The following is a 15,873-nucleotide window of genomic DNA, read 5'->3' as shown; positions in this document are numbered from 1 at the left end:
TTGCTTCCCTGGAGTTTGGCTATAACCAGCTCTTGCAGTGCAAGTATTCTATTGTGCCCCTTGGAAAGGGTTTGGGTCACTCATGCCTCGTTTCCACTGAGCGGTACTGTTCGGTTCGGTACGGTACGCAATTTTTGCCGTTTCCATTGTCAAAAGTTGTGAATAGTACTCTAATTCCGAACCATACCGTACCACTTTTTTGGGACCCTTTCGCTGGGGTACCAAGCACATTAGTACCGTACCAACAGGGTGGAGCTACTCTGTTGAGGTATTGTTGAGCTGAGGTACTGTTGGTGGTGGAAACGCAAACCTGATCAAGGTGTACCGTTACGAACCGTACTGAACTGTACCGAATCAAACTGTACCGCTCAGTGGAAACGAGGCAATAGATCACATTCAAAAAAATAAATAGACATTGATACAAAATCTGATGTAATAGGATGAGTAAAAGGAGAAATCCAAGTCTTGTTAATACCAAATATTCAGAGACCAATAAAATAGAGTCTGTATTTGTAGATTGGAAAGTCAAATGGCAGAACTATGGGCTAAGGTTGACGTCTTCCTTGTACCTATATATGAGTGGTGCTTGCCCTTATGCACTAATATCTATATTATAGCCCTAATATCTAATAAAGCAGGACATTGTTTTATATCAGAAGCCTACAAAAGCCACTATGGATATGATTCCAGGCTGTACGTACCGCATAAATGGGATAAAGTTCAGGTGAATTCAGGTCCCACTGATTGATATGGGATCCAATCTGTACTCCAGGGAACCCAAGTTCTTTTACACAGCGATGCATCTCCTGTACTGCCAGCTCTGGACTCTGCATAGGGAGTGTCCCCAGCCCTACAAATCTCTTTGGATACTTCCCAACCACAGCCGCCAAGTCGTCATTGAGGAAGCGAGACAGATCCAGGGTGTCCTGGGGCTTGGCCTGTACCGAGAGAACTCACCATGTTAGAAGAAAAGGTTACAATACCTTCCAATTCTAAAATTTTTCTTAAATGTTCTGGCTAGATATACAGTATACACTTTAAAGAGGGCATCAAAAGACTACGGCTCCATTCACACCTGAGCAAATCGTTTTTGGATGTTTTTTGCAGGTGTTTGGAGGCAGGCATTGACATCTGACCAAAAACACTTGTCATATGACAAGAATGAAGCTCATGTACTTTTTTAAAGCGGAGTTCCGGCCTATTTAGCAACTTTAGTGATTCCTGTAGTGCTCGCTATGCTGATCAACAATTGGGCATTTTCAATTTTTTTCGGGGGTCCCTTACCTTATTTTCAGGGCATTTTTGATTGTACTTCCTCCTACCCCCCCTCTGTGGCCACGGCCACTGACATCACTTCCGCCTTTGCATTGCATCCTGGGAGCGGTTTGTCATCACTCCCAGGAGGCTGGAATCAGGAAGAACTCCCAGAACACTCCCTGGAATCAGGAAGAACTCCCAGAACACTCCCTGAAATCAGGAAGAAGGACACAGCAGATTACACTGCGGCTTCAGATGCCCACATCAAAAATGGCCGCGCCTAGACAGCGTTTTTAAAAGTAAGATTTTGACTAAAATCCAATACTGTACACCTTGTAAGTATGAGAATAACGGTTCTGTAAAGGGCGATGAATTACTATTATAGGGGTATTTTTAGTTCAAAAAGGTATTTGAAGCCGGAACTCCACTTTAAGCTTCAGGAGTTTTGCTTTAGGCGAAAAAACGTTGTTATGTGAACAGGGGCCATTGAAATGAATGGGATTTTTCTTGTTGGACCTTTTGGAACTTCAGAGATGAGCGTTTTACGAGCTGAAAAATGCTCAGGTGTGAACAGTGCCTGACTTTCTGTTGTGGTAACAATGGTTTCTCCAGAGGGGAAATGAGGGAAAAACGGCAACCAGTACAGAGACAGCAATAAGCTTACTGGGGTTCCACCCTTTTCCTATGCAAAAAATAAATAAAAAATATATACAAATTCTGTATAATATAATAATATATTCATATACACTATAATGTCAAAAGTTTTGGGACACCTGCCTTTACACGCACATGAACTTTGATTGCATCCCAATCTTGGTCCGTAAGGTTCAATATTGAGTTGTTGTTTTGAAATAAAAAGAAAGAAAGTCTAAAAATGAAAACTGATACAGCCATCACATCTAAGTATTGGTAAGTTGCAATTTAAGGTTGCAACTCAATATTGAGTTGGCCCACCCTTTGCAGCTTTAACAGCTTCAACTCTTCTGGAAATACTGTCCCCAAGGTTTAGGAGTGTCTATGGGAATGTTTGACCATTCTTCCAGAAGTGCATTTGTGAGGTCAGGCACTGATTTTGGATGAGAAGACCTGGCTCGCAGTCTCCGCTCTAATTTATCCCAAAGGTGTTCTATTGGTTTGAGCTCAGGACTCTGTGCAGGCCAGTCAAGTTCCTCCACCTCAAACTCGCTCATCCATACTAGCCGTGAGCAATAATCACTCTGACCACTCGGCTACGACATTATGGTCAGTAGCTATTGCCAAGGCTTCCCCACCATCGGAGACTGCGGGACGGAGAGCGGTGAGTAAGGGGGTTTGGTTAAGCGCCTGTGTTTTATCATTCTTGGGAGTGCAATACTGTATATGAGGGGGGCTTGTATTTTGGAAGTGTTTATAAAAGCTTGAAAACGTACTTCACTATGAGCTCCCTTTTTTTCATTAATCCCAGTCCTACAATCTCATGCTGTACCGAGGGGAAGTAGGAGGCTTTGGTCAGCTGTATAATCAGGAGACAGTTCCGGAGATACGTGCCTTATTACCTGAGTGGAGGCTGGATACGAGTCTATATGCCCTATTACCAATTGTTTATGGTGAGTTTTCTACCTTGGGGGGGGGGGGTTAATCTACGAGGTGTGGTGACGGCTCAGCTGAAAGTGTATTTTTTTCAAGCCACATCTATCACCCTTGTCATTCCAACCACTATCAACTCATGGCTTTAAGGAATTTTTATTAATGGACTTTTATTTATGTCTGTGTGCAATTTTAATGTTTATTTTGCATTTAAGCACGGCTAATGCTGGACTGGATCATCATCTAGCATATTGTGTTTTTGAATTAGCAATAATCACTGTCTTCTCTGCTCCTGCCCCACCCCTCTGCCCGGGAGAAGACAATTGCTGATTCCCCTGTCAAAACTGTCTGTGTTCATGGGGGAATCATGCAAAGTTCTTTTCTGCAGGTTGCAGGAAAGAAATTAGCACTGTGTGTGGCCAGCCTAACTATGCTATGCGCTTCTGGAAGAATGGTCAAACATTCCCATAGACACACTCCTAAACCTTGTGGACAGCCTTCCCAGAAGAGTAAAAGCTGTTATAGCTGCAAAGGGTGGGCCAACTCTATATTGAACCCTATGGACTAAGACTGGGATGCCATTAAAGTTCATGGGCCTGTGTAAAGGCAGGTGTCCCAATACTTTTGGTAATATAGTGTATGTATTACCAATCAAATCATAGTAAATGGATGACCTCCTAATCAGTGCCATCTTAAGAGCATTAAAGATCCTCAGGCAATGCAGTGCACTGGGGCCCTCCCTACACAATCACCCACGAGAATAAAAATGCAAATTATCAATAAGGCGATATTTATTGGTACAGCAGTGCAAGCCTAATGACAGCTTCCAAGTTGGGCGGCTGGGTTTGGTGAACACACACGCATGGATGGGAGTCAGACTCAACTGTCCTGTGTGACTATCAGGGCCATCTTACCGAATGGGCACACTGGGCAGTTGCCCGGGGGCCCCACTTGCTTGGGGAGCTCCACCTGCCCAGCGACCCAGCCCCAGCCAAGCATTAGTCCCAATTCCCGTGTGCATCCCGGCGCCGAACTTAGGAGGTGGCAAGCGCCTGTCGGCCCTGCGCTGCTGTCAGGCCACTTGGGCCGTGGAGGGGGAGCCCACAACTGCAGCAATGCCTGTCCACCTCCACAGGAACAGACACACACAGGACAGTCGAGTCTGACTCCCGTCCGTGTGTGTTCACCGGACCCAGCCGCCGAACATTGAAGCTGTCATTAGCCTGGCACTGCAGTACCAATAAATATCACCTTATCAATAATTCACATTTTTATTCCCGTGGGTGATAGTGTAGGCGGGGCCCCAGTGCACTGCATTGCCTGGGGCCCTTTTATGCTCTTAAGATGGCACTGGTGACTATTCCCATGGAGGTGGACAGGCATTCCTGCAGTTGTGGGCTCCCCCCTCCATGGCCCAAGTTGCCGACTGCTAAGTTCGGCGGCGGGATGCACACGGGAATCGGGACTAATGTTTGGCTGAAGCTGGGGCATGGCAGGTGGGGCCCCCGGGCAACTGCCCAGCGTGGCCATTGGGTAAGATGGTCCTGCTTCTAATGCATATGAGGCTAGATTTGTTTCTTGAACTGAACACATTATTTTTATGAACTGTTCAGTAGTGTTACTTTTTTGACACCTTCTGGCAAGCACTGACATTACTTAGATAAACACTTTATATAGACTTTATTCCAAATTTAATTATCTTCTTCTTGTAATATGAACATTTTATTCACATTAAGAGGAAGACAGCTTAGAAATCCATAGCATGTTCTGAAACATAAAACCTCCTAAAACTAAGATGAATATGAAACATGAAGCCACCAGCATGATCCTCTATCATCTTGAAACACTGAAGCACTTCTCCCCTGGAGCCTTCTGAGCTTCTATGAAAATCTTGACTTTAGGCATGATCCCTGCATCACAAGATGCAATGCCAGTGCTTATTAGAGACCTACAGAGACTGCCAAACAAAACATGAATTGAAGGCTATTTACAAAGTATATTACTGTGCTGTGTTACTTTACAGTTTGAAATCTATCACAAGAGTTGCACTTTAAAATATCAAATTATAATTATACATACCCAATAGCTGAACATTACTGGAACTGTGGAGAGAGCCTGCACTGTTACTCCTGCATGAGAAAAAGTATTTGTCTTATTTTTACGTAATTGGCCATCAGTAATATTATTTTTCATTGCAATCATAGGATTTTTGTACTTACTGTAACATCCTTTTCTTGGAATCCGCTGAGGGACACAGGGAGTCAATGACCTTTGGATTACACTGGAGAACTGGACATTGGCAAACAAAAGAGATGTAGGCATGGGCATCCGCAGGTAGGGGTAACCACTTAAAAGGGGAATCTCAACTTCCCCTTTTAAGTGGTTGTTAAGCCACTTTATACCATCCTGTCTGTTCTGTTTAATAATCATGTGTGCCCCTGTGTCTGTGTTTAATAATCATGTGTGCCTGTGTGTCTGTGTTTTAAAAAAATAAGCTGTTCTTTACCAGTTTTCAGAGGGCCGAGCGCCGCTCACGTGACCCGTCGGCTCTCTCCTCTCTGCCTGCAGCGGGTGGGGCCAAGGATTCCTCACTGATGTCAGTTGGGAGGGGAGGAGGAGGGGAAGAGGAGAGGAGGAGAAAAGGTGGCGGATCACGTGAGTGGCGAGTGGCACTCTATACTTGTAAAGAATGGCTTATTTTTATAAAAAACAGACACAGGGACACACAGGATTATTAAACAGACTGTGGACAGGATATGAAACTTTAAATGAAACTACAGCAGCAGGAGAGGAGGGGGTGTGGGCACTGACACAAGAGGAGACAGGCAGGGAGGGAGGGGGGAGAGAGGACAGAGGAGGACAGGAGGGCTGGGGATGATGGAGGCACATAGACTGACCACAGTGTCAGGGCTCAGCAGCCATGATAAACTGTGGTCAGTTTACAGAGGGGAGGACATAGCCAGGCAGGATCAGCCAGGTATTTTAGGTGATAGAAGGGGCCAAATTACACAGCAAAGCACTGTGCTGTATAACATTCTTTAAGGGAATATACTCAAAATAAGTATAATAACTAAGCCCCTCCCCTTCATGACATTGTTGAAAAGGGGCAGAGCATGGGTGACCTTAAAATTTTGCCCCCCCCCCTGAAAAAAGTTCTGCGGACGCCCATGGATGTAGGCCAGTCAAGTATAAACCCTCCTGCTACCAGAATGATTCAATTTTGTAACAAAACAGTACAGAAAGCATGAAAATAATCATGGAAGAATGGACTCCAATAAAAAGGATGTTATCATGGGTACAAAGATTATTTTTTCTATTTCATTCATTGAGCGACACAGGTAGTCTTTAAATGTCACGACGTCCAAAAGCAGTCCATTTGAGGGGCGAGCAACACAGCAAACAGGCTCAAGAAAAAAACCAACTGGGGACTGCCTGCAGTTCAAAGAGACATCTGGGGGAACTTACAGCTGAAGATGCCATCAGATGAGGCCGAAATGTCCACCTGGTAGAACTTAGAGAATGTGTGAGCACAAGACCAGGTGGCAGCTTTGCAAATCTAGGAAACAGTTGCTTGATACCGAAAAAAAAAAAAGGGGCACTAATAGATCTAACACAGTGCCTTAACAGGAAAGGGTGGGACCCAATGGTTTGCCTGTGCCACCTAAAGATGATGAAACCAGACGCTGAGGCACCATTCCAAGTCCATCCAGGATAACAAAAAGGAATCAGTCTTCCTGAAAGAAGCAGTGATTGCTATCACAACCTGATTTGAAATCACACAACGGAGGGAAATTTTCTTTTAGTGAACTGAAACCAGACAGAGTGTCAGGACCCGGACTTGAACCTGGGACTTCCATGGTGTCTGGCAATGACTCTACTCACTGAGCTACCTGGACAGCTACCTGCTCCTCCCATGAACTTCCTGTTATAAGCCATGTCTTTGCACTTCCTGGTTGCCAGAATATTGTGCCTTCAACAGCCGATATCTCACTTGTCTCTCCTGCTGCCGTCCGTATCATTGCTACCATCCGTTATCGACACTTGGCTTGTTCTTCGACTACTCTTCTGCTTGATCCCAACCTGCAACTACTGGTTACCGACCTTTGGCTACTCCTTGACTAGACTTCAGCCTGATCCCTATCTGCTACTGGACTCTGACTTGCTCACCTCCTGGTGGGGCGATCTTGAGGACCGCGACCTGGTGCTAACACGCAGAAAAATCCATCTCCACCTTCAGGAGCGCTGGTGAAGACTGGTTAGTACTTAGACTCCGCACCTCAGGTGAGCCTGCGTCATCTGCCTGGGTGACCTGTCAGTGTTCCTATCCTGCTGGTTCCTGTGTGACCTGCGACTGCTATAGCTACTGGTCTTCGAGCCTGACCCCGGATCGTGACACAGAGGAACTGGAGAACATTGTCCTGGCTGAAGTGGAAGTCAAAACTACCTTAGACAAAAAGGAAGTTCTGGAATTCATCACCTACTTATCCCTCTGCAAAGTCAGAAAGGGTTCCTTGCAGGATAAAGCCATCAACTCGAGTTACGGAGGAACAGACAGAGGGGAACTACATGGGAAACCCCTTGTAAAAAGGTCCTAATTAAGGACTGAGAGGCCAACAGACTCCAATAAAGAATAGAAAGGGCAGAAACCTAACCATACATAGCGCTGAGAGCAAAACACAGGTCCAGACCCAGCTGCAAGGAGGAAAGGATTCGTTCCATGGAGTAACTACTGTTGGGATAGAGGCCCTGAAACTCACATCAAGTGAAGTATGCCTTCCAGGTCTGATGATATACCTTGGTAGAAGTAGACTTCCCAGCTTTTAGCACTGAAGGAATCAGATATTCTGAGATGCCAACCTCCAGATTCCTCGATGGAGTGACATAGGGAGGGAGGTTGGAGGTGTGAAACCAAGGAGGAGGCAAGGAATGAAACTCCAGTTTGAAGCTGTGGGACCCAACCTCCTGCACCCAAGAGATGCAACCCAAGAGATGCAAGCTTTTCAAGTTTTTTGAGTTGCGGTCATATTGGTCCACTGACCCAATTCATTATATGTCCGTGTTCTCTGCTGGCATGGCCAGGACTGGATACAAGCAAATCTTGCGGTTCATGCACTTCAGTGACAATGAACTCTGTCATCTTCGGGGTGACCCTGGATATGACCGGCTCCACAAAATTTTCAGCAGCCTTGTTTTCAAACAGTTTCTCCCTGGCAAGCATGCCAGATATGGGGGTCAAGATTTATAGGCTCTGTGACAGGGCAACAGGCTATACATGTATTTTCAGATTTACAGGGGAAAAGATAGCAATGTGGAGCCTCCCAACTGCCCAGACTACATACGGGAGCAGTGGCAAAATTGTTTGGAACTTGGTGTCACACTTATTCGGAAAGGTGTACCATTTCTACATGGACGATTATTACACAAACGTGTCACTTTTTGTCACCTTTTTGATTTTGGAATTGGCGCATGTGGCACCGTGCGAAATAATCGCCGGGGCTTCCCCCAACGGCTTGTAGATTCCTGACTTAGACAGGGGGAGAGAGCCTGCTTGAAGTGTAATAAATTGCTTGCAGTGAAGTGGAGGGACACACGGAATGATTTAGTTCTGTCCTCCACTCAGGCAGATACGACTGTCCAAATTGCAACGACGGCTGGTGTTATTGAGAAGCCCCTCTGTGCCCACGAATACAACTTTAAAGCGGAGTTCCGGCCTATTTTGCAACTTTAGTGACTTCTGGAGTGCTCACTATGCTGATCAACAATTGGGCATTTTCAATTTTTTTTTCGGGGGTCCCTTACCTTATTTTCAGGGCATTTTTGATTGTACTTCCTCCTTCTCCCCCCTCTGTGGCCATGGCCACCGACATCACTTCCGCCTTTGCATTGCATTCTGGGAGCTGTTTGTCATCACTCCCATGAGGCTGGAATCAGGAAGAAGTCCCAGAACACTCCCTGGAATCAGGAAGAAGGACACAGCAGATTACACTGCAGCTTCAGATGCCCACGTCTAAGATGGCCACGCACAGACAGCGTTTCTAAAAGTAAGATTTTGACTAAAATCCAATACTGTACACCTTGTAAGTATGAGAATAGCGGTTCTGTAAAGGGCGATGGATTGGTATTATAAGGGTATTTTTAGTTAAAAAAGGTATTTGAGGCTTTAACATGGGAGGGGTGGACTTTACCGACCAGATGATGGCGCCGTACTTAATTGCCCGTAAGGCCAGACGCTGGTACAAAAAAAAAAATGTCTGCATACTTATTCCAATTGGCTCTGCTGAACGCTTATGTGCTATAGAAAGTGTCAGGATGAAGTGGATCCTTTCTAAAATTCCAGGAGTCGATCATCACAGCCCTTCTGTATCCAGAAGGTGCTGTGGACCAAATTCACAATCCAGATGCAGAGAGCCGGCACATGAGAGGCATTTTCCGGATGTCTTTCCTGGTACCTCTACCCAAAGCTTCCTGGTACCTCTACCCAAAGACACCCCAAAGAAGATGTTGTGTCTGTAGAAAACGTGGAAATAGGCGTGACACCCGCTTTTTTATCCCTCTTGTCCTGACCAACCTGGTCTCTGCATCGGGGACTGTTTCCCTCGCTACTACACACTAGTAGAGTATTAGTATAGGGTACAGCACAAATGCTGAGATAATTCCAGTGGCTCTGGATCTAGAAAGGGCTCTGCAGATAACTTTTACAATAACAGATTCTGGAAAGCCCCCCATTATGGAGCACACAAGGTCACTTTATATTCTATCCTTGTAATATCAATTTCAGCTGAGTCCAGGAACCATGCCAGGGATGGCCATGCAAGAAAGCTTTAATTGAAGAGACAAAGCTCCAGCAGCAATGTAGAGAAGAGTCTTGATTTAAGAAAAAAAAATCAAAGAAGGAAACCATGCTAGCAAAGAAATAAGTTAGATTTTAACACTGCAGAGCTGAGGAAAATACATGCATCCTCCTAGGACACCAGCAAAGTACTGAGGCATGCTGGTAGTAGGAGGAATTACCCTGGGCTGGTCTTCTTTTTTTTTTTTTGTGCCAGTGTCCACTCCTCCAGTAGGTGGCAGTATAGCCAAAATGTCTTTCTGTGTCCCTCATTGGTAAATTATATTTATAGACCAGCAATGAGCAGAGCCAGTCAGTTGAAATACAAAAAAATGCTGGCCACTCTTGGTAGATATGAGTACACTGACATGCATATAGTATGTAGCTCAGGGGTCAGACATGAAGACTCTGCAGCAAGTAAGGCTGACCATACACAATACAATCTGATTTACCATAGACTATGTAATGTAAGTGCCTGTCTGACCTGATACAAATTAAATGCATTATTTAAGTGTGTCCTCATATTACATAAATATGGTAGATCTAAAGGAGATTGTACAGAGATTGTACAATCAGATTGTGTAGTGCACGGCCAACTTAAAGTGTTTGTAAACGATCACCTAGTAAAATAACCCATTCAACTTAAAATAGAAATGAAAGGCAAAACATATTTTATACAGTAGATATAAAAAAACATAAATACCCCCCCCCCCTTTTTTTTATAAGCGATCACATTCCCTCTGTTCTCAGCTGCATAAGAGCAGGGGGAGAAGAAACAGCAGCACACTGAGCTTTCCAGTGAATAGCTGTGCAGTGGGGGCGTCTCAGGAGAAGTCTGATCAGTGGAGAAGAGCACAGTGAGTTCCCAGCATAGCTAGAGAACTGATCACGGTGTGCTCTCCTGCTTAGTGTGGTCAGTTTTTAATAGGAAAGCAGAGGGGACTGGCAGGAACACCAGAGATTTCACACAAAGGAAGCAATACAAAGAGAACAGGATACTTTCTCATACAAGTACACGGTACAGCAGGCACATATCAGGAATAGGAAGTTTTGGGGTAACAAATGCTTTAAGATGTCTGCTATAAATTAGCAAAGGAAAGAGTCTACATAATGCCCTGCTGTGCTGCCCTGAACTGTGTATGCTGCTATGATGAAGGAGTAAAGCCGAAACGCTTCAGCATTTGTCATGTTGTCACTGCTATCCATGCTGGAATAAAGAATTTTACTTGGAAGAAGCTTTTTCGTGTGCCGGCTTTATTCATATAACATTGTGTATGCTGCGTGCATGTGTTGTGTACTTTACTTCAATTTTTACATTTGTTTATACATTGTTAAAGCAACATTTTATAAAAAAGAAAGTTGGGAAGGAGGATGACTGTAAATCCTTGGTATGCCATCTTTCCACACAATCAAATAATTACACCAGAAAAAGAACAAGGGACTTTCTAGGATGCCACCCAAGGACATTCAAGAAATATATAAAAATATATGTCCTCGGGTGGCACCCTAGAAAGTCCCTATTTTTCTTTATGCTGAGAATATGTATATCAAATCTTTATTTTTCAAATAAATATTTGAAGCCACATTCCACTGTTTTAACCACTTAAGCCCCGGAAGATTTTACCCCCTTCCTGACCAGGGCCTATTTTGCGATTCGGCACTGCGTGACTTTAATGGACAATTGCGCGGTCGTGCGACGCTGTACCCAAATGAAATTGATGTCCTTTTTTTCCCATAAACAGAGCTTTCTTTTGGTGGTATTTGATCACCTCTGCAATTCTTTGATCATGCGCTATAAACAAAAAAACAGCGACAATTTAGCAAAAATAACAATATTTTTCACATTTTTTAACATGAAATTCCCCCCCAAAAAAATGTAAAAATCAAACTTTTTTAACATTTTAGGCCAATTTGTTTTCTGCTACATATGTATGGTAAAAAAAAAATAGCAAAAAGCGTATTTTGATTGGTTTGCGCAAAAGTTATTGCGTTTACTAACTAAGGGAAAGATTTTTGTCATTGTTATTGTTTTTTTTTTTTTAACGAGTAATAACGGCGATCTGCGATTTTTTTTTTTGTGGGACTGCGACATTGCGGCGGACAGATCAGACCCTTGACTGACATTTTTGACACTTTTGGGGATACCAGTGACATTACTACAGTAATCAGTGCTATAAATATGCACTGTTACTGTAAAAATGACACTGGGAGGGAAGGGGATAACTTTATTGGAGAGGGAGGGGTTAAGTGTGTCCCTAGGGGCGTGCTTCTAACTGTGATTGGATGTGGCTGTGTGTGTAACAGCAGAGATCAACGGTCCTATATAGCAGGACCGTATGATCCGTGCTGTTACACAGGGGAGAAAGACAGGCGGTTTTGTTTACATTAGCCGCCTGCCTTTCTCCCGCTGTATCCGACGATTGCGAGTGACCGGCGGACATCGGGTCCGCCGGTCACACGCGCGGGCTGCTTAGGGAATGAGCGGGGAAGGGAGCGCGCCTCCGGCGGCGTGCGCTCGCTCCCTATTGGCTCACAGGCTAGTGACGTACCGGTACGTCACTTTGCCTGTGAGGGGCTGACCGCCGCCGTATATAGTCGTACGGCGGTCGGCAAGTGGTTAAAATAAATTGAAGAACCATAGGCAGAAAAAAATAAAACATGTATGGAAAAAAAAGAAAAAAACTCCCATGGTAACACTCTTCTGCTTTCCAGAGCTGAGCAAATAATGCCATGGATTCGAAGAAAGGATTTGCTCAACCTCACATCTCAAAACTGACATAGAAAAAAAATGATTGACTGAAAAACAGTCAACATAAAGGTGCTGGTGGACTTTAATGGTGTATTACCGCTCATGGAAACAGACATACACACATCAAGAACCGACATTGTATTTGTATTAACTCAATCTAGTGTAGCCGGGTTGGTTATTAATAAAACCCCAATGACACAAAGAAGTCCCAGGTCATATACAGGTGCATCTCATAAAATTATAATATCATCAAAAAGTTTATTTATTTCAGTAATTCAATTCATAAAGTGAAACTCATATTTTATATAGATGTGTTACACGCAGAGTGATATATTTCAAGCATTTCCTTCTTTTAATTTTGATAATTAAGGCTTACAGCTAGTGACACCCTAAAATTCAGTTTTTTCAGAAAATTTGAATATTACATAAGACCAATATATTATATATAATATATAATAATAATAAAAAAAAGGATTTGTAATACAGAGATGTTGGCTTACTGAAAAGTATGTCCATGTACAGTATAGTATGCACTCAATACTTGGTCGGGGCTTTTTTTGCATGAATTACTGCATCAATGTGGCGTGGCATGGAGGCGATCAGCCTGTGGCACTGCTGAGGTGTTATGGAAGCCCAGGTTGCTTTAAAAGCAGCTTTCAGCTCATCTGCATTGTTGGGTCTGGTGTCTCTCATCTTCCTCTTGACAATACCCCACAGATTCTCTATCGGGTTTAGGTCAGGAAAGTTTGCTGGCGAATCAAGCACAGTAATGCCATGATCATTAAACCAGGTATTGGTAGTTTTGGCAGTGTGGGCAGTGCCAAGTCCTGCTGAAGAATGAAATCAGTATCTCCATAAAGCTGGTCAGCAGAGGGAAGCATGAAGTGCTGTAGAATTTCCTGGTAGAGGGCTGCTCTGACTTTGGACTTAATGAAACAGTGGACCAACACCAGCAGATGCCATGACTCCCCAAATCCTCACCGACTGTGAAAACTTCACACTGGGCCTTATGCAACTTGGATTCTGTGCCTCTAAACTCTTCCTCCAGACTCTGAAACCTTGATTTCCAAATGAAATGCAAAATTTTCCACAGTCAGTAATAATTTGGGGAGCCATGTCATCTGCTGGTGTTGGTCCACTGTGTCTTATCAAGTCCAAAGTCAGTGCAGCCCTCTACCAGGAAATTCTATAGTACTTCATGCTTGCCTCTGCTGATCAGCTTTATGGAGATGCTGATTTCATTTTCCAGCAGGACTTGGCACCTGTCCACACTGCCAAATGTACCAATACCTAGTTTAATGATGGTATCACTGTGCTTGATTGGCCAGCAAACTCATCTGACCTAAACCCCATAGAGAATCTGTGGGGTATTGTCAAGAAGAAGATGAGAGACACCAGACCCAACAATGCAGACAAACTGAAGGCCGCTATCAAAGCAAGTAGGGTCTGTCCAATCCCTGGGGAGGCGTGTTCAGATGGTTGATGGGTATCTGTTAAAAAGGCTGGAGTCTCCGGTAGATTGTCTTTCCCAGTATGGGATTTGATCTGTGAGCTTCAGGGGGCTGATTGCCTCTGAGGCACTACTGGACTGGATGCTGAATTTCTGATGGGGACTGCACTTATAGACTGACTACGAGCCAAGACGTCTTGAGTATAGTCTGAATGCTTCATTAACCTGCATGGTCTTCAGCTGTGCACCAATACATTGTCCAAGTCTATAACAAAGTTGCTGCCTACTGCTGCATGGTCTTCAGCTGTGCATCATTAGACTGTACTAGCCAATTTGTCCTTGTACTGCTACTGCTGACAGAGAACTGTCCTCTACAAGCTGTGTTAAGCATTTTGGAGTATCTCACACCCCCTTCACTCTCCCTTGTTACTCTTCAGCAATAAATTCCAAATAAATAATCCCCTAGACCAGTGTTTCTTATTCTTTTTTCAGTCGAGACACACCCCCCAAATTATGGACAGTCTCGAGGCACCCTTTAAAATTTTTGACAGTCTTGAGGAACCCTTTAAAATTATGGAAATAGTTTTACATAATGCAGCAACATACACACGTAGGATGCCCAACGTTAGAGGTACAAGTTTGTATGGACTAGTATTCCAATGTTTCTCTTCTTCATCAGTTTTTCTCCATCACTCCGCTAATGTGACCCCAAAACTACTCCATCACTCCGCTAATGTGACCCCAAAACTTATGGAGAGAGGAAGGGGAGGGTCAAACAAGCGTGCTATGCAGGCGACTGGCATCCTCCTTATCAACTGATGATGCCATTGGTTGTTAGCAGGTCGGCAGCTAGAGGGTCATAATGGTGCACAATGAAAACCTGCGACTTTATGTAACTAAAAGGCAGGCTTCATCCACCTGCTCCCTTGTATACAGTTTTTGGGAAATTTTTGGGGCATTTTGCTGAGGCACTCCTCAAGAAACCTCAAGGCACACCAGGGTACCTGTGCACCCTGGTTGAAAAAGGCTGCCCTAGACTGATTATTAAGCCAGAATGAGTGAACTGTTGTTGTGTGCCTGGTTGCCTCTGCACTAACCATGGGAAAGAACCAACTATTTCATGGCTGCTCCTTAGGGGGTAGAGCTACACATGGATATGCGTTAGAGTTGCAATATTTCAGCACTCAGCTCCCCATTTCAGGCTCTTATATGGGCCAAGAGAGTACTATATGTATGCACCACAGACAGTGTAAAGAAATAATTGCTAGGAGAAATGGAAAGAGATTTTTTGGTAGAAGAGACATACAAAGTATCATCTACCAAATTAACCCGGCTTACTATCAAATACATTTTTTTTAATTGAAGCTTGATGAACCAACAAGGCAATTACATTGTAGGCCAATTGCAGACCAGTTGGTACAAATATGTAGACTTCATCTACCTGACTGGTCCATCTCTTTTATTCTCACTTCAGGATTCCAGCAGTTGGACTCAACCACCCGGAAAACATTACCATCCTTCATCATTCTTGCCTCATCCTGAAAAAAAAGATTATGCAAAGATCAATGATGATGCTCCAGGAACCCAAAGCAAACCAACCAATCGTATTTCTGTGTATTGACATTGGGTTAGTAAAAAAAATAATTCTGATTCATTTATTTATGCCTTTTTTTTTTTTTACCTGTTTGGAACATGGTGTTTAGTATTATTGCTGGTTCGCACTAGTATGACTTGGTCAGCCTGACAAGTCGTGCACCGTCGCGGTCCATTGTGTGGTACAGGAACCGTTCTAATAGGAGCGACACAAGTCGCTCCGACTTAGAAAAAGGGTCCTGTACTACTTCGGGGCGACCTGGAGCGACTTGCATAGACATTCATTGCCAGGCTAATGACATCTTCCAAGTTCGGCGGCTGGCTCCAGTGAACACACACACGGACGGGAGTCAGACTCGACTGTCCTGTGTGTTCCTGTTCCCGTGGAGGCGGACAGACATTCCTGCAGTTGTGGGCTCCCCCTCCACG

The 15,873-nt window shown here is 44.1% G+C and overlaps 1 protein-coding gene across 2 annotated transcripts in view; it reads right to left on the bottom strand.

The window, feature by feature from the left end:
• The window catches only part of ACMSD (aminocarboxymuconate semialdehyde decarboxylase), a 73,982-nt gene that overhangs the window by 26,528 nt on the left and 31,581 nt on the right, over window positions 1–15,873 (bottom strand). The window contains exons 3-5 of one of the 2 annotated variants that reach the window (XM_082260948.1): window positions 15,293–15,389; window positions 4,903–4,952; window positions 702–938 (exon numbers count right to left, since the gene is read on the bottom strand). In XM_082260948.1, coding sequence (XP_082117074.1) covers window positions 702–938; window positions 4,903–4,952; window positions 15,293–15,389 — 384 coding nt within the window. The remainder of the gene's footprint in view (window positions 1–701; window positions 939–4,902; window positions 4,953–15,292; window positions 15,390–15,873) is intronic. The other variant, XM_082260949.1, reaches the window with a different exon arrangement.

Source organism: Pelophylax lessonae (assembly GCF_965119305.1).
Source record: "Pelophylax lessonae genome assembly, chromosome: 6".
Lineage (NCBI taxonomy): Eukaryota > Metazoa > Chordata > Amphibia > Anura > Ranidae > Pelophylax > Pelophylax lessonae.
Note: the sequence above shows the minus strand (reverse complement) of the source record. Positions and strands in the feature narration are given on the sequence as shown.